Source organism: Haemaphysalis longicornis, unplaced genomic scaffold, assembly GCF_048455015.1.
Source record: "Haemaphysalis longicornis isolate Haplotype H1 unplaced genomic scaffold, Haemaphysalis longicornis Haplotype H1 scaffold_1, whole genome shotgun sequence".
Taxonomy (NCBI): Eukaryota; Metazoa; Arthropoda; class Arachnida; order Ixodida; family Ixodidae; genus Haemaphysalis; species Haemaphysalis longicornis.
The window spans coordinates 427,366,083-427,385,216 of record NW_027526203.1 but is presented as its reverse complement, the minus strand read 5'-3'; the positions used below and the strand labels follow the sequence as shown (position 1 = coordinate 427,385,216).

Sequence of the window (19,134 nt, the reverse complement as noted above, 5' to 3'; positions counted from 1 at the left end):
ATAATGTGTCGTTCTTGGAAGAGCATAAAAGCCTGGCCGCGATACCGAATCGCTAAGTTGGTGTCACAACAGCTTCAGTGAAAAGGACGCAGAACAAGAAGAGAAGGCACACACGGCAGTGTTGCGTGGGTGCCTTCTCTTCTTGTCTTGCGTCCTTTTCGCTGGTTCCACCTTAAGTACGTTATGAGCCAACTAGCCCACCAATTTACTCTCTTGAAATCGGTACACCTGCAGCTATCGCTGAAACAAGCAAATCATTAACGATGCTACCTAGCTTTGGTAAACCTACCGCCGAAAAAAATTAGAAACTGAATGCTGGCAGCTCCTGCTGTGCCACCTAATTTCCCGCTGGTTTTGCATGAAAAATTCATAGCACACTTGGGGCGCCTTGAACAATCACAAAAAAAATTTCAACAAAAGCAGTCACGGCTCCTGGTCTTATTTGTTTTCTAAAAAATGGCCAAACTCCTCTTAGCACCACCAAATGTCCCATAAACACTAAGCAAGAAACATGATGCGTACAATGGCTGTATAACGCATCCAAGCGCCCGCATTACTGAGTTTCGTCAAAGCCTATAATTACCCAATGCACATTAATATTTGTGCGTACATAAATCGGCCATAACACGCGCACCATACCATAAAAATTTAATCTTGGTGCCACACGAGTTCTTCCGCCACACCACGCAAATGATCGAGGTGTTTATAACAGTTTATAACAGTTTATAAGTGTTTATAACAGTTTCGACTCAGTTTATAAGTGTTTATAACAGTTTCGACTGTTTATGCACGTGAAAATTTTCCAAATACCGTAATTAAGCCACGCAGCTTGGATCCTGCCCAAACATCAGTGAGAATGTGTCCCCCATTATCAGCGAATTTAAACTGTCTGCCACATTCAGTCATTATATCGGCCCGGTGTCGCAATGTCTAAGAAGTTGTGCCGCTAATACTGACTACGTGAATTCCATCCCGGCCACGGCGGCTGTTCTTCTGATGGAAGGAAGAAAAACATAAAACATCCGTGTGTCGAGAATTCGGCGAACCGTAAAGATCCCCGTGTGGTTTAAATTAATCCCTGGTCCTCCCCTACGGTACGCCTTCATAACCCAGGTATAGATTATGCGCGCACCCTCCCCCCCGCGCCATTTTTTTCTAAACTAACATTTACTTATAGATTGATTGTAGGGTTTAACGCGCCGACGCAACGCAGGCGATGAGGCGCGCCGTAGTGGAGGGCTCCGGATTAATTTTGACCACCTGGGGATCTTTAACATACGCCGAAATCTCGTACACACAGGCGTTTTTGCTTTTCGCCTCCATCAGAAAAGCGGCCGCCGCGGCCGGGAACCGAACCCGCGACCTCGTGCTCAGCAGCGCAATAACATTTACTTATAAAGGACGACGGAACAATTTTTAAATGTAGGGCGAGAACGCGTATTAGGGTGCTGAACAGGAACCAGACGTGAATCGCTCTTTTTGTCGCAACTGAACCTCCACCCGAACCGATGTTATATTACGCAGAACCACCACTGCGCGTGAAATAAAAAAAAAACTTTACTGGCTTACTACGAAACAGTTCGACCAAGCGCTGCTGGAAAAGCGCGGCCAATACTATACCTGTGCCGTTCTCTTTCAAGTGCCATCAATCTCGCAGTATAAACGCTCTATTCTCGGTCACGACACGGGTTAAGAAATCCCACTGGCCACGCTGAAAGGCTGCGCAAAGAGAAATATCCCACTTTGTGCAGCCCACAGGCGGTGTGAAGCGGCGTCATAGCTCTTGCTCAGACTGCTCCATTAAAAAGCAGGCCACAAGATTGCTGCACTGTGCATCGCCGAAGGCGTACACTGTAAAAGTACGTACTTGCTGCATTTCAGAATTTGTTTAGCTCGCACGCCTGGAAAGTGTAACTGCTGGAGAAATGCGTTATCGCGGGGGAAAAAAGGAAGGAAAGGGTTATAATGCACATGATTGTAATGCACGTGATGACAAAACACAAATAAGCGCTGCTCCGCTGCCTTTAACCATCAAATAAAAACAAACTAAAACGCCCCTTTTGCTCTAGACATTCCTCCTGTTGGCTGTACCTACCGCGTAACCAAACGTGTCATCATTGGGAAGGTAGCGTGTCCCCAAGAACCTGTTCTAATCTCCAGTTCTCAGAACATGTCGAAGTAGTTAGCATTTTTTTAACCAAAAGAAATAAATGTGATAGAAATTGCAAAAAATGATAAACCCTTTCCTCCGAAAACCGTTGGGCACCCGAAGCTTGATCTGAGTGATAACGAAAACGGCCAAAATCAAAACGCAATCACTGCAAACCCGCCACGGGGGCTCAGTGGCTAAGGCGTTGCGCTGCTGAGCACGAGGACGCGGGTTCGGTCCCCGGCCGCGGGGGCCGCTTTTCTGGTGGAGGCGAAAAGCAAAAACACCCGTGCACGAGATTTTGCGCACGTTAAAGATCCCCAGGTGTACAAAATTAATCCGGAGCCCTCCACTATGGCGCACCTCATCGCCTGCGTTGCGTCGGCGCGTTAAACCCTACAATCAATCAATCACGCAATGACTGCAAAACGAAAAAAGAAACACTTCATCTAAAATAAAAAAAACGCAAAACCATCGAAAATGCAAAACCCTTTCATTTCGCTGAGCTTTACCCGAACGCAAATGTTTGGTATACGTTATTGTAGATAACTCTCCTGCGATTACCTGGAACCTTTACGTTCTTCAAGGGCTGCCAGTACTTCTGCGGAACGAACCACGCGCGGCCTACCGATGCCGCGCCAAAGGGTGAATTAACTGCGCGTCGAGAGCGAGCGACCGCACCTGCGATTTGGCGTGATGCGAGCGGCGACGTTGATGGGCTCTCATTGTGGAGTGATATAGCGTGCCACATGTGCGCGCACTCCTGCGCCGGCTGCGTTTGGTTAGCGAAATCGGCGCCCGAGAAGGGAATCCCAGAAGGATTTCAATCTATAATTTAGTCTATAAGCTGCAACAGGGACACAGTCAACGTTATCCCTGGCCACTCTCCTCGTGTGGTTACGTTCCAGACACTCCAAGGGCATCATCAATCAATCAATCAATCAATCAATCAATCAATCAATCAATCAATCAATCAATCAATCAATCAATCAATCAATCAATCAATCAATCAATCAATCAATCAATCAATCAATCAATCAATCAATCAATCAATCAATCAATCAATCAATCAATCAATCAATCAGCCTTTATTATAGTGCCCAGGAACAGCCGAAGCCTTGGTGCTGGCGCACTGAGAAAAAAAAAGAAAAAATGCCGCATTGAAATACATCAGCGGCTGACACATATAAAACCAGGAAAAAATGTGGCTGAATGAAATACCACAGAGAAAAAATCATCATCATCGTAATAATAATAATAATAATAATAATAATAATAATAATAATAATAATAATAATAATAATAATAATAATAATAATAATAATAATAATAATAATAATAATAATAATAATAACAATAATAACAATAATAGTAATAATCAGAGCACGTGAATGAGTTCGCTCTGCCGCAAGGCGCTTCGGAGCACGCTACCACCGACGGCGCAAGTCACCCAATACGAGTTTTGCTTTAAAAAAATCTTATGCGACACACCTTTCCTCCCACCCATCCCCTCCCCAAACCATGAGCAGTGGGAATATATGCTAGCCAGTTCGTACCCCGGCAATGAACTTCGGCTGGTTTGAAGGGCCCGCCTGGCAGCGACCGCCCAGGGACTTGTGGACTGAGAAGACTCCCCATTGCCATGACTCCAGAAATAATATAAAAATAAAGTTTATCCCTCCTCCTGCTCCTAACGGAGCGCAGTGTTTCTCTTCACGAAGAAGCCTCTATACTTGCCTCCTTACCTTGCAGGCACAATGACTCCTCTTTGAGGAAAGGGCGAAGCTAGAGTAGACGAAACATGCACGGAGGCAGACAGAATGGGCGTTGTTTTGTCTTTCCAGAGCTCTTCCCGTCTACCTTTTTGCTGTTGCATTTCCTTAGAGCTGCTTTGTTCTCGGGGAAGCAATACGCCGACTCAATTCTGCTGCTACTCTCCTTCCAAATTGGACGTGCTGTTGTCCACAAATTAAAGCTATCCGGATCCTGCTTCTATCGCTAATTTATTCCTTTCAGTGGGTAATCGCATGATCCTCTGGTTGGATTGTAAATTGCAGCGAAAGACGCCATGGGGGGTGTTAAGCGGATGGCAGACGTATGCAAACGCAGGCCCTAATTGGCGATTGCTATCTACCCGCGGCCGTAGCTCAGTGGCTAGGGCGTTGTGGTGCTGAGCCCAAATGTTGCTGCTTTTTTGATGGAGAACAGAAGGATTTCGGCGCCCGTTAAATATCCCCAGGTGGTCAAAATTGAACCGGTGGCCTCAACTACGGCACGCCTGGTAGCCCTGGTGTAGCTTCGGCATGATAAACTCGCAAAGTTCGAATACAATGGATATTTAATAATACACCATGGTGAGTAGTGGCGAGTCGTTTGATACAGCGTACTTTAAACAAAATCTTCACTTACACTTTGAAGCAAGCGACTGCGAACAAATTATTCGATGTGACGAAACAATCGGATTGCGTAAGTGAGGGTTTTTTATAGTTGCCGTAAGAATGTTTTATTCTTAGGATACAACTTAATCCCAACCTAACAATGAAATTTAAATATGCCTCCCTCTTATCCACAGTGTGACGCTCGGGTGCGCCTGCTAAACTCCGGTGGTTTCAGGCTCAGCGTGGTGCGAGATTCTACTGAGAGGATTGAGATTGAAACTATGGCGTCGAATCGGAATGGAACCCGAACCGAAAACATGAATCTAACGAATATGTTGTTTGCAACTAAACCCAAACCTTCATATTTTACCGCGCTAATCCCGAACCGTAACTGAATCGAAAAAAAGATATATAATGGTTAACGGTTAGCGGTTCACGATGAAACCGTTCGACCATCCGTTGTTGACAATACAAGGTCAACGTCACTAGGGGCCTTTCTCTTTCACGCACCATCAATGCCCTTATCACGCTCAGACTTTACCCCCTAATATCAATCAGAGCCCTATCAACGCCCTATTTGTTGTCACAACAGGAGGGAAGAAATACGCATCAGTATTGAAACGAAATGTTGATTGATTGATTGTTGGGTTTAACGCGCCGACGCAACGCAGGCGATGAGGCGCGCCGTAGTGGAGGGCTCCGGATTAATTTTGACCACCTGGGGATCTTTAACGTGCGCCGAAATCTCGTACACACGGGCATTTTTGCTTTTCGCCTCCATCAAAAAAGCGATCGCCGCGGCCGGGAATCGAACCCACGACCTCGTGCTCAGCAGCGCAACGCCTTAGCCACTGAGCCACCGCGGCGGGTGAAACGAAATGTTGCTGGTGGTCGCCCGGAAAGGGCGAGGCTGCGCAAGCAAAATATGACACTCTCGGTGACACGAAACGTCGACTTTGCGTTCCCTGGCGTATATCTCGCTGTGACTATCAATCATTTTACATCTCCACAATATTAGAGGGTAAATAGTAAAAACAGAATGAATTCCTGATAATTAGTTTGTCGGATGTGTTACGTTTACACAGTTTAAAATCGACATTTCGTCTTTTTTTTTTCAGCCCGTTGTACCTTGGTGCTACGAGAAACGCGTCGTTTGTATTAGCCCGTTTATAAATCATTCGAAGGCCCAGTGGTGAATATTTAGGAAGGCGTGAGGCTGTCCACCCTCTCTCCATTGCGAACTTGACGTCGACCCGAAAGCAGGCCTTGCAGCGGCTTCAGAGTCCGCAACGCCCGCAACGTGACGTTTCTCGCCGTACCTCGTACACCGTGCCAACCGAGCTTTGAGCTCAAACAATCTAAATGGTCACGTTTGCTCGCTTTAGCAATATCAGAGGCTGTCTTGCGCTCGTTTTATTACCCCTGAGAATCGGCCGTCATTTCCATTCATTTCTGTTTGCCACCCGCACTGGCTGCAGGCTCGATTCTACAACGCGGGCAAGCGGTGACAGGGTCAAAGACCCGTCGCTGCAGAGACATCTGGAGACCCCCGCTTCGACACGTCGTCTCCATGGCAACGTGGCCATCTTTGCGAAGACAGCTGTCTCCACGCACTCTCTCCTATCTGTCATCCTGGGCTCTTCCACTCTTCTACCGCTCACTCTGTTGACGGAGCGATACGAAAAAGAATTCAGGGAAGCTTGGACTCACGCGCAAGACTTGAATGGCGAAGCTGTTGTAGGTGAGCATTGACGGACGCAAACTTGAGTTTTAGTATCGTTCTGGTGTGATGGTTGGCGTCGGCGGCATGGAATTTCAATGACCGTATGTTGAGCCAGGCCGGAGTGAACTCGTCCTTTTGGTCGACGTTTTCGTACGCCACTCTGCAAGGGCGACTTATCGTCTCTAGCGGATGCTTTGCACGCCGAGCCTCTCGAAGCGCGGCCTCTTCCTAAGCCGTGCGAACTATCCGCGGCCGGGCCATGTGGAGCCAGTGATCCCCTACAGCAGCTTCGGCATTCAAGTTGCGGCTCTTTACAGTACAGAGCGCATGCGTTCGACGACCCGAGGACGAACGAGCGCGGGCGTACGCTATGACGTGCCTTTCTCGTTCCGAGCAAGTGTTGCCACGATACTGTGAACGCTGCAGATTTTTTTTTTTTTTTGTGGTCAATGTTGGCCAGTCTCTGTAATCGGGTATGCTTAGCTTGATGAACGTGCGCTCGAGGCACGCGTGCATTACCACTCGGCATTTTTTTTTGTATATTTAACTTCGGACACCATACACGAACGATTTGCTCAACAGCTTCGCTATTAAAAATCAGAGTGCCGGAAAATTTTGCCGAGGGACCCCACCTGTTGCTCACGCAATAAAAATAACTGTGCAGGGCCAAGCAGGCGGCAAAGCTGCTGCATAGCGCATCGTCGACCCACACGCTAAAAGTGCCTTTTAGTTACATTTTACAAATCATAGGGATACATACGGATACATATGGCTTTCATAGTTTGGTAAAGCACTGCTTAGATTGCCCCTGTTAAAATGTCTTTTTAGCAACGCATTTGTGCATAGAAGTGAAGCTAAATTTAGGCAGGCTGGGTGTACGACAGAGGTTCTTGAAAGATTATCAGGCCATTCTCTCATTTTTATATTGTTATTGGTATAGAGATGCACGTAGCATTCTTTTTTGGTGTGCGTGAAAGGTAGCTCGATACTGAATACGCCCAACTTTGTGTTCCACGCGATTCCTGTTGCATCTCCTCACCTGATCTGCTTGGGGCGTCAAGGAAAATAAGCTTTATTTGAAAGAACTAGCCATTGGTAACTGGCTAAACTCTATTCCCTGCTTGCAAGACGTTGCTTTCACAAAATAAATAATAAATAATAATAAACATTCAAATTTTACGCTATGTACAGTCAACAGTGACGTAAGGGGAGAAAGCCGACTTAACAGTCTGTAAACTTCATGTTAGCACGGGAGTGCTACAGCCAAACAGGACGGGAGGCGCCACAAAAACACGCTGTCCTGGTTCTTTGTGGTGGGTTCGGTCGGTGGCCGCCAATCGCATAATTAAGTCACTGTGACATTATATGCCAACGTTGTGACAGTCAGTGAACATTTAACGCGTTTCGTGTAACGCCCCCCGCCCCTAACAGTTGTATCCCCCTCCCCCTTCCCAAGGAGACTAATTAACCTGCAAGTCGAATAGTTTCACCGCACTTCCCCACTGATGTGCCCCCTGTTCCTTGTAACTTCATATCTGGTGCATACTTTCATTCTCCCAAGGCTCCGGAAAACATGCCTATGAGGCTATTTTAGCCCTTTCAGTCGCCCTAACCACTTGGCCCTAAATTACTTGACCGCGTTGGATATAGTGCGTTAATGTGACGCAAGAGGTTAAAACCCTGGCCAAGTCGAAGTTCACTGATTTTCTCAGTCAAAATGCCCTCGCATACCGCCCATTGAAGTCTCGCTAGTTTGGAGTGTGCCAGGAACGAGGGCAGCTTGGTTCTAAACAAGAAGGCAAGTTAAGCCTGGAGGGCGCGCCCAGTTTGAATCGATAGTACAGCTTTACTTCTTGGGAGCCCCAAACGGTGCGAGCGAGAGAAGGTGCGTGCGGCGACTCACCGGCCTGCACGACGTGGAAGGTGCAGGGCTCCCGCTGGTCGCCCATGGAGTTGCTGGCCGAGCAGAGGAGCGTGCCGAAGTCGCTCTGGAACTGGGGCGTGTACTCGAGCACCGAGACGACGGTGGGAGAATCGCCGTCGTGCTCGGGGCCCCCCTCGGGGTCCGCCTCGAGAACCACGAAGTCGCTGAGCTCGGTGCGCCGCGTGCTGCTCGTGAAGCTCCAGCGGAAACGCGCCGCCCTGGGCGAAGCGGCCACGCGGCACGTGACACGCACGGGCTCGTGGCGCGACGCCGAGTACACGATGGGCGCGCCTTCCACGCACGTGGGCGCGTCTGCGGGTGAAAAAAGAACCGACCCAGCAGCAGGGTTACTGCTTAATGCAATATAGAAAGGTTATTAACCCGCAAGTGTTTTATTCCCGGATACACAAATATTTAAATGACGTCATATCCGTCACTTCTTGTACAACGAAATAAGCGGCCTGTAAAGGGTGCACCCCTGCACACAGGGTCTTCTTGCGGGGAAGCAACCTTTAGTACTAAAGAGTACGTTATACTTAAGGTTGTTCGTTTTCGGGTTTTTTTTTTTGACACGAAAGTACTTTATGCCGCGACACCCAAATATTTCACTGACGTCATAGCCGTCACGGAAATGACGCCAGTACACCTTTGCCGAAGTGACCCGCAGCAGGACGTCGCTCACCAAGCACACCCACAACACAGCCGCCGACCCGCAAATCATGCTCTGCCGCAGATGTCGCTGCACATTTCACTTTCGTGTTTTACCGATTCCTTTGACAGAGAAATGAACCACAGATTTTTTTCTTATTCTTTACAATACATGACAGGCGAAAGGAAAAGCCGACTGTCATTCAGCGCAAAGACAATCCAGGTTACGTGACACCGACAGCGCTGCTGCATACCCGGCTCTTGCAAGGACTACTTTCAAGGTTTAACATACCGATCTTGAACTGGGGAGTCGTGATTTTGCTTTCTCAATTCTCCAAGCTCCCCGAACTGTTCTTGAAACTGAACACCGCCGCTCATTCTGTCTTCCGTATATGGGGGCGGCTCAGCTACGCCGGAGACATATTTTAAAGAATGCGGAGAAACATCACCGACGACATCTTTCAAATGCAGCTACTGCGTAATAGTACTTTACTGTAAAGAAGAAATAAAACCTTCTACAACATAATCTGGCTTTTCGGTGCTTCCTAAATAACGAGGAAGTAACTCGGTACATTTGCTTTCGAGTGTGCGCAACCCCGAACGCAGTTAGTGGCTACATTTTAACAAGTACACTGTAAGAAGTTCCCGTAGGTCGTCTTGTCCAAAGCGCTTCAGAATAACCAATCTAAGTGATCGAGTCAAAAATTCGGCAAAGGACGAGGCGCATACTATTCGACTTTAAAAATAGATATGCGCAGGGACAACGCGCAAGGCGCGTGCATGACGTTTTGCATTACGCAATGTATCTGCGCAGGTGCCCTTTTTCGGTCAAATTTAATGCTGGTCTTCGTGATTCTACGAATTTGCACACTCGGGAACTTCGATTGGTCATTCTGGAGCGTTGTGGTGAAGACGTCTTGGGGGGATATTTTAGAGTATAACGATTCACGCTATTAGTTACTCTTTCTTTTCAGTGATTAAGAGTACACGTTACCATTAATGGAGCTTGTCATTTCGCTCTGTTAAAATGACCTAAAAGATAAAAGTATCGGATACACGGTCTTGTGCCAGTGTACGCAGTCGCGAACTTAATTTTTCTGCGCCTATATTTTTTTTTTCAATCATTGCTGAAGCAAAGGCATGTTACCCACTATATGCCATGCTGGAGATAGAAGTAATCTCCCAACTATGGAATCATTATCGCTCATCAAAGAGACAGGAGGCGAAATGTGAAACTAAGAATAGGGCCGTATGAGCTGCACCAAATAAACATATAGGAAACAATATATTTGAATGCCGTAGTGCCTTTCAATGGCACCCAGCTTCGGTGAGATGAGCCCGTCTGTACACGTACGACAGCCGTTTGACGTACCACTAGTTTCCGGTGTTCTCGCGTCTTAGAGCAGGCAACATTTTTAACACGTTGTGCAACGTTGTAGTGCAAAGACAATACTGCGAGAACACCAAATTCAACATGCTTCGAATCAAGAATGGCTACATCGCGAATGTTTTTGTTCTCTTCTCATTTCAGATACGTGCTAAGTACGCTCTCGGGAAGAAAAATGGTTACGGAAAACGCCTGTATTTTTATATTCCTACCTCTATAACTTTATGGAGGGACGAAATAAGGAAATTCGTGGGCAAGGAATGGACTTGAACAGCGCAGGAAAACAGTGGTTGGAGGTCATGGGGAGAGGCCTTTGTCCTGCAGTGGACCTAGTGGGCTGCTGCTGCTACTGATGCTGCTGCTGCTGATGATGAGGATGACCTCTAAACAAATTGACCAATTTTTGGCCACCAAAAGTGCTCTATAATCGCGTTGGGACCGACGCCTTTTTGATGAGTTCTAAGTTCGCAGTAAATTGTAAAATCTTTTGTCATTTCCCGTGCGTCCCAAACTTTTGTAAATATAGGTGAGGTCCATGCATCTTATACGGTGTTCACCTCATTTATTTCTATTGATGATTACCAATCGCCGATTTAAAACGAAAGACGTGACGACGACAAAACTGCAGCCGCTGATGCCCCTGCGGCTGGAGAAATGCGAACTGCCGTGTCGTGTTTGGCCGCGCAGAAAGTTTAGTGCCCGCCACAGACCGAGTAGCCGAGACTATCACGTTTAGCGAATAGCGCAGGTGTAATGAAAACTCCAAGGGAAATCACGAGGCAGTTGTTTCACCCATGGGGAACGTTCGCCCTTTGCAACACTTGACGTAACTTTAACCAGACTTGTTGCTAATCAAAGAAAGGCACGCCATTTTATTCCACTGTGGTTACTTTCGACTATCAAAAACGCGGCAGTCCCCAACTATATCGGCCTATGCCCATCTCTATCTTTCTCTCTCGTCTGAGCGTCGACGCTGCGGCTCTTTTTCCTCCGTTTACGTAGCCCGTGGCATATAACATTCGCCTAACCGGTACCAGGATGTCGCATTGTTATGATAGACGTAGTCTCCCACCACCTGTCAGTGACGTCACATCCCCCCACATGTTTGGTAAAGCTTGGCAATCAGCATAGGGAGCAGTTGGTGGTACTCTCCTGCGCTGCTTAAATTCTTGTTGCCCCGAAACCAGGGCCAGGATCAGAACCATGTTTGGCGAGACCTACCGTATGATGGTGACCGTGCGCAAACGGCACGCACGGGGGCGTTCGCTTTCCCCTTGGAAGCCCGGGTGAGTGCTCCTCAGCTCAAGCGGCCTGTCAGCCAATCAGCGGCTAGAGTTAAGGTAAGGTTTCTTTAGATTTCACCGGCGTCACACCGAAATGCTGGGCAAGCAGCATAGGGACGCCTCAAGTTAAAAATATGGCACGCATAAGCGTTCATGTCCTTCTGACAGGATGAGAAAAACTAGGTGTCGGTGAGTGCTGCCTACCCGCAAGAACTAAAAAGAGAGAAAGTTTTAGGAGCCGGATCGTAAGCGATCGCTGTGCCAGAGCGTGATAGTGCATTTGCGCGCTTTGCCCGAGTGGACGGCCTGTAATGTCTTACAGGAAGGCTGTACATGCTTAGGCGAAACGTCCGTCCATGCACAGGAGGGCCCTCGCAGGAACCTGTGCGCACATGAGCGGGGAAAAAAGCTGAGTTGGCGTGGAGTGAGGAGCTAGAGGAGAGGGAATATCTGTGTAACTTCGGAGTAACACGTGTTGGTGATCACGTACACTCCTGCAGCGTCGGCGTGAAATGCACAGACGCCAAGTGTGAGGAAGCAAGAGGAAATGGAAGCCTGGTTCTTTCACAGCGTGGCTGTGACGCAGCGCAGCCTGCGAGGAGTGCGCACGAGCAAGGGTGAGGGAGTAAGTGGAGAGGGAACGTCGCGTACGACGTACGACGCTGCGGACAGAGCCGGGAGTCCATCCACCGCTGCCGGGCCGCCAGCGGCGCGAAAGATCGGCCCGCGGCGCCGAACACAAGTGTCAACGTCGAACCGACCAGTCTTGGGCAATAACTAGTTACTAGTAATGCGTTACACGTTACCGGTAACTAGTTACTTTTTCAGTAACTTGTAACTGCAACTAGTTACTTTTAAGTTAGAGGAACTTGTAAATGTAACACAGTGTCACTTTTTACACAGCAACTCTTACAGGATTTACAGTTGCAGTTACTTCCTTTTTATGAAAAAAATCATCCAACAACGAGACTAATTGAAGGCCAAAGTAAAGTTCACGTTTTCCACCTTTTCGGACTTTCTCATTTCCCATATCCTCGCCATCACCTTTTACATTTACACAAGATGGCTCTCCTCACAGTTTAAGAGAGGAGGTCGCCAAGGGGATCATCTTCTCTGCAGAAGACCGAGGTCGGAGGTGAGTTTGTAAGGTGAATTCTTAAAGCTTTACCTTACTGTTGAGTCGAGCGGAAACAATAAAAAAAGAAACTGGTAATTAGACTCTGCGGAGGAGGAAGCTGGCCTACACTAGAAAAAAAATACACCAAGGGGCACACCAATTATGGCGAACCCATAATGGCACCAAGGGTGCATCAGCAAAAAAGTTTAAGCAACAAAATGAGGTGAACATAACAAAAGTTGGTGTTGCCCTTGAGTGTGCACCTTTTTATGTTCCCTTTGTTTAAGGTCAAGTTTGACTACCCTCATGCCTTCGTATGTTTCTATGAAACAAGCTCTATCATTTCGTTTGGGATCTATAACTTGGCTTTGTACAGTGACGATGTTACTTTTTCGCAGTAACTGCAACTGTAACAAGTTACTTTGGGAAACGCTGCAACTGTAACAAAGCTAATTTTTTTGCTTCGGTAACTGTAACTAACGCTGTGGCTTTTTACTGGTAACGTGCCCGTGACTGGGGCCGACCCTGCAACACGTCCATTGATGGTGGTTCCGCGAAGCCGCATGGGCGGCATTGAAATAAACATTGGGATAAACCCAAACCAAACGTGTCCGTGTCTTCATTGTTCGGCATCAAGGGACACATAACGTGACACATAATTGCGTAATACTGTTCAGAAACACATTATTATGCCGGTATGACAGACCTTAACATAAACACCGTTGGCGCCTCTATTCAGCTTCGCTGGTCAATCATCCCCACAGGGTGTAAGGGCTGAACATTTTTAAGGCGAAAGCCTTAAGTGCCTCATTCTGCGAAAAAAGCGCCGTTGATGTTGTTATTGTCCGGTCAAGAAAATGGCCTCCGCAGGAAAGAGTAAATAAATTAAAAAAACACACGCGTGATCCGACGGGATTTAAATCCGTGTCTTCACAGTAGCAGCCCAGTGCTCTAACCACCGGGACATGTTGCCAGCGCAGAACAAAGGTTGTCGTTTTGATCCTTTCTTCGTGGCGCATACACAATTTCGGGGTGGCCAGGAATCTAGAGCTTTGAGGGACAACGCATGTCCGCTTCTAAAATTCCCAAAACTATGAATTTGAAAGTAGAATAATGCATGTTGCATGACACCCGAACGCGATTACACGTGAGTAAAAGAGGTGCACACCAGCTGTCCAGAACCTTGATTCTAGGGAAGCTGTGGCATGTGCCTATCTGCTTGCTGATGCAAGTCGGGCCGTATGAGGAAGAAACGAAAGCCATGAAAGAGACGCGTGCAAGTGTGGAGAAGAAAAAAAGGCAGATGAAGTAATTCGTGCCTTAAAACAAAGAAACGAAAGAGACGGAAGCGATGCAAATGCGATGTTGCAGCGAAGAAGTTGGTAACAGGTATCGCCAGGCTTTCGCCTTCAAAGCATGTAAGCGGACGTAGTGCCCCGACAAATTTTTAGACACAAAGACTTTACTATTATCGTTATTATTAATTAAAAGAACACCACGTTAAAAAGTGATCTGGGCACCAAAATAGAAAAGATAGGAGTTTAAGTTTGTTTCTCTTCTTAGAAACATTGCAGTTAGCGTTACAAATAACAAACGAAATAATGGTATCTGAAAACAAGCTTCCGTGAGCATGTCCGAATTAATTCAGTCCAGGCCACTAATTCCTGGGCGGAGCTACACTGGCGCGCCCTCACCAAGTAGGCGCATAAATGCCAGCGGCCTCGGGAAGCTTTGTCCAAAACGGAAATCCGGCTTCGTGGCTGCGCGACCACCTTGCTGACACGAATGCTAACGGGCTAACTGCTGCTGCGCCAAAGTTTTCCAAGCCCCGGCTCGGAAACTCTAATTACGAACCGAATAGCGCTTTGCTAGTTCAAAACGTGCCTTCTTTATACTCTGTTTCAGAGAAAATGTGTCCAGCCTGCGAATTCGTAATGACTCGGCGGGAACTTCCGGGACACTTACAAGCCCTGCATAAAAACAGAATTTGCAGCGACACAGGCATTTTTACCCTCCTGCTGGAATATTTAAAACGCGCGTTATTTTCCCCATTCACTTTGTTTAACGCTGCTGAAAGTTTAAGATATTTAACCCTAACACGCTCACGGAACGGCCCGCTAGAATGCACGTGCGTAGCGATCGGGGCACGGTCTCTTTTTAAATGAGGCGCTGGAATTGTAAAGCCGGAAAGAGAAAACGAACCGCGCAGTCAGACACTGAAAGAAGTTAGCGAGCCTCACAAGCGTTGGGTGGTTGTTAACAGTTTTTTTCCTGCTCGTTGTGTGGGTCGTAGTTAAAGAAGAGAGTACGTTGCTGTCAACAAAGCAGCGAAAGAGTTTACGTATGCATGGAAAGCACGGGGCGCTTGCGTTTTTTTTTCTACGCTACTAAAAGAGCATGGGGGAAGGCGGAGGAGGAAACTATATGGCTCTCACTGCGTGATGACAGGGGTCGTGGGACATTAGGAGAAGCGATACCGGCTGAGATCATATGGGTAGTTATCGTTTTCAAGCAAGGTTGAAAAAACGACCTTTGGGTCGTATGTCGCTACGGGATCATTTATAACGGAGTTATTGACAATGGCGAGGGAGGAAGGAGAAGCCTACTCCGTCTTTTTGCCACGCTCACAAGGGTCCGTACGAAACAAGGCCGCTGGAAATTGGCGATCGGGACGAGGAGAACGATTCGAGAGCAAGTAAGACCAAAACACTGCAAGTATAAAAATGAGAGCTAGGATAAGGGCAAAGGATAAAAGTTTGCGCACAAAAAAGGGGTGGTATAGATTTTTTCAAATAGGGACACAATGTTCGGCTGGTATTCGCAAGAAAAACAAAATGAATGATCAGCCCACTAGTTTTATTTGTATTTGTCTATCAGCTATTAATTCAATTACAAACTCTGGCGACCTTTCACGAGTCCAATTAGAAGGGGGAATTACGACGAACGGTTTACTGAACACATTACTTAAGTTGCTCTCCAGCGCTATGAGCATAGCAAGCGTACCACGTCTCGGTGCTGTAACAGCACTCAGTCACAAATTACACGCACGTACAAGCTCTCAAGTCCACCAGTGTTCTGTAAATATGGTTAAACTGAAGCATAATTCAACGCGTTGGACCGCAAATTATTCAAGAAATGAATGCCCTACGGGGAATAATATTACAAGCGTTGACACGGCGTAAAACTTTGTCGTAATATTTTATTACGACTAATTTATGGACGAATGTCTGAATGGTTCCGCAAGGTAGACATTGCTCGGTATTTTAAGGTGCATCATATAAAACAAATGGCGAAATGTTAAACAGCGTGTTGTTTCAAGCTTTGATAGCGCGTGAAGATTGGCTTTTTTTAACAGGTCAGTTACACTAAGCCTTCTCGACAGGTTTGGAAGTACAAATCGCACTGCAAGACTGTGAATATTCCCTATTCATGAAATGAAGTACTCCACGCGCAGTTACCATATGACATCTGTATATGCAAAAAAAAAAAGTTCTCTTGCATCCTTAAAATGCCCATACTATTACTGAAAATAAACGTTGCTATTCTGATAAACTTTATTCAACTCTCAAAAAGGTAAACTACAGTTTTTTAAATGCATGGCGGGGTGCCAGTAACCGCAGGTTTTGACCGCCAGCTGAATGTTTCTGTTCGGCCTCGAGGTGCGCGTAAGAGATGCATAGCTCCGCTAGAGACCGACTGTGGCTTCGGCGCCGTTAAACTGCAATTTGAGATGTGCAGCTACCCCCGGTGTCATTTTTAAAGCAAAGCTTTATATTTCCAGGCGAAAGGAAAATCCGGTGCTCCCGTGTGCACAGACAACTCCTCCAGCGCAACCCCATGCGCATGCTCAAAAAAAAAAAAAAAAAAAAAAAAAAAAACAGGTTGTAGAGGAGTCAGAAGTAAAGGGAGAAAGATTGGCTGGGTTTATAGATGACGTAGCTGCACTCTCGAATCTGCCGACATCGGTAAGTGGAAACGGCGCATCGGAGGGAGCGAAGAAACACCGGCAGCACATTACAACTTCGCTAGTTAATGATCTGAGATGGTGTACATTGGCGCAATTTAAAGGAGTCCGCGGTGCCTCCCTTACACCTGTGCTACACGGCAACTTTCGATTGACAGTTGAACGCTCACCTTGAAGTGCGCCCTATATATTTACAATGGGACACTCGATAGACAATTCGTTCAAAGGCCCACCGAAGGCCTTTGAAACGGCCGTGTAGCACAGGTATTAGACGTTTTAGGGCGAACCATTCCATGTGGACCCGTGCGCACTTTCTTGTTCTTCGGTGTGCAATCGCTTCAGCGTGTGAGAAGCGGCTCACGAAGTGATGGGTCATGCCTGTGAAAGTTGGGTATCGAAAATTCCCTATTATGCATGCAGCCGAAGTGGTAATTGGTACAGGTCTGCCCGAGGTGCTCCTTCCGAAATTCTTGAAATGGGTAAATGGACATTCCCACGCAAGTTGGGTGAAACGATTCCGCAGCCCGTTGTCCTCCCCTCCCTAAATTCAGGAAACGAAGACCACGGTCTCACCCAATTCAAGTGAGCTATCAAAGAATTCGTCATTACGAGGACATTGCGACCATGTTGGTTGAACCGAAAGTGACGTAAATCCGGTAAGGGAAGTTCTACAGAAATTTTAGAACAGAGGAACGAGACCGCACACGTACACGTGTGGCTCAATTGCGAATCAAGATGTCGAGAAGCCGTATGGGTCTACAAGAGACGTGGTTTTGTCACCTTAAAAATGGATCCTTCAAACACTGTGTGCAATGTATCAGCACATCGGCGTATAAATTACGCCTGATCTTTCCCAGGTAAGGGGCAGAGGTCAGGTGTAACTAACCCATCAATTAAGGCAGCGTACATTCCATTATTCACTCCTATGATCAATCTCAAACTGGGCAAAATGTGTCATGTTTCGGTGCGGCGCAGAGAGCGCCCACGAGAGAGATAACTTAATTTTTCTCTAGTTTTTTGTAAGGAGCAATAGCCCTCCTCCCTAAATGGCTACAAGCACACTTTAACATCTTTTTTCGCACCAGTTGGCGCATGAAACCTGTCTAGCGTCGTTTTGGTCTCCTTATTCCTGTTGAGCCAAATTATGCGTCCCGTGAAGAATTATTATTCCCCATCCTGAACTAACGGTATAAAGCATTTGTACAAAACTCCGGAAGTTCATTCTTATCAGTCAAGGGATCGTGGCAGATCCCTGCATTAAAAAGGTGACTATAGCCCTGAAAGGTTATGCCTCCCGCTTCAAACCCGTGGAACCTCGGTTGTAAACTCAGTGCAGGTATTTATTTTTCGAGTTAGGCGTAAAGTGGCTACGCACTCACGCGCACAAGCGCGCGCACACAAAAATGGGAGTAGGCTGAGCATTGCTACGCGCACTTTATGCCAATAACACGTCAGAGCGCTAATTGTGTTGTAAAGGTGAAGGTGTGAAGGTGTCTAATCCCACACATCCAGCAGAAAGAACCCATCAGCTACGAGGGAAACGCTGGCGATCATTCATCTTTTTTCGAACAATACCGTCGAAGCATTTTAGCCACTACGCTTATGCATACTGAACGCCCATGCTTAGGTCCTGCAGCTGTTGGGCGGTAGCCACAATGAGCTTTCCAACACTAAGTTTCTTTCACAAAATTGAAATTGCTTATGGCTTTTTTTTTTTCGTTGTGTTCTTCCAGTTTACGGCGCGTTGAAGGGTTCGGCCTGTACAAACCAAAGTGTCAGAGAGAGGAGTGAGATAACGACAAAAAATAATGAGAGACAGAGCAGACCTGTTCCGTGCGAAACAAAGTGGAAAGTAACTTGGAGGTTAATTTTTTACCTTCACCGGGCTCTTTGTCCAGGTTTGTGTAGGTTGATTGTTGTTCATTAGCGCTATAATAACAGAGCGCAACGTTTTCTGCCGTCGGCTGTTTCTGGCGGCCCCATGGGACGCAAGTGCATGGTGACGCCTGTTCATTTCCGGGCCTGTCCAGGCCTCGCTCAGTCCTTGCTTATCGTCGGCTCGTTTCTGCAGCACGTGCAACGAGAGAGACTGCGGGCGTGGTCGTCGGGACGCTCGATTTGTTCCCGCCTGAACGGTGGTCGGCCGCCGCGTGTAGTGCGAGTGCTTGCGGTGCCAGATGAGACTGCAGGCCAGCCGCCACGCTCGGCGCAAAGCAAAACAAACCGACCACCAGCTCACGTGTCCTCGTCTTGGCGATTACTGTCCCACGTGTCGGCTCCCACCCACGAAAAGAAATCCCAGAAACAGGCACGTAGTACACGCCGCGTTGCGATGTAGGCCATTTTGTTTGTTTGATGAGCGTCGGTCCTGGTTGGGAAGCGAATTGCCGTAGAGGGAAAGATAAACGTCAATTGTAACCTCTATGCATGTGGCCCAAAAACAAAGCAGGAGTACATAGACGTTTTAGACCTTTCCCTCCTCAGCGGATGATTTTCAACGCTGAACTGTTCTAGCACTCCAATAGCACTTGAATTCCAACAATATCAAAGTGGGGCTCAAA

The 19,134-nt window shown here is 47.2% G+C and overlaps 2 protein-coding genes across 2 annotated transcripts in view; one reads left to right on the top strand and one right to left on the bottom strand.

The window, feature by feature from the left end:
• Positions 1 to 19,134, top strand: part of LOC144155693 (uncharacterized) — a 654,708-nt gene that overhangs the window by 395,358 nt on the left and 240,216 nt on the right. The window lies entirely within an intron of this gene.
• The window catches only part of LOC144155692 (neural cell adhesion molecule 1-like), a 578,531-nt gene that overhangs the window by 345,141 nt on the left and 214,256 nt on the right, over positions 1 to 19,134 (bottom strand). The window contains exon 7 of the mRNA XM_077687293.1: positions 8,154 to 8,486. Coding sequence (XP_077543419.1) covers positions 8,154 to 8,486 — 333 coding nt within the window. The remainder of the gene's footprint in view (positions 1 to 8,153; positions 8,487 to 19,134) is intronic.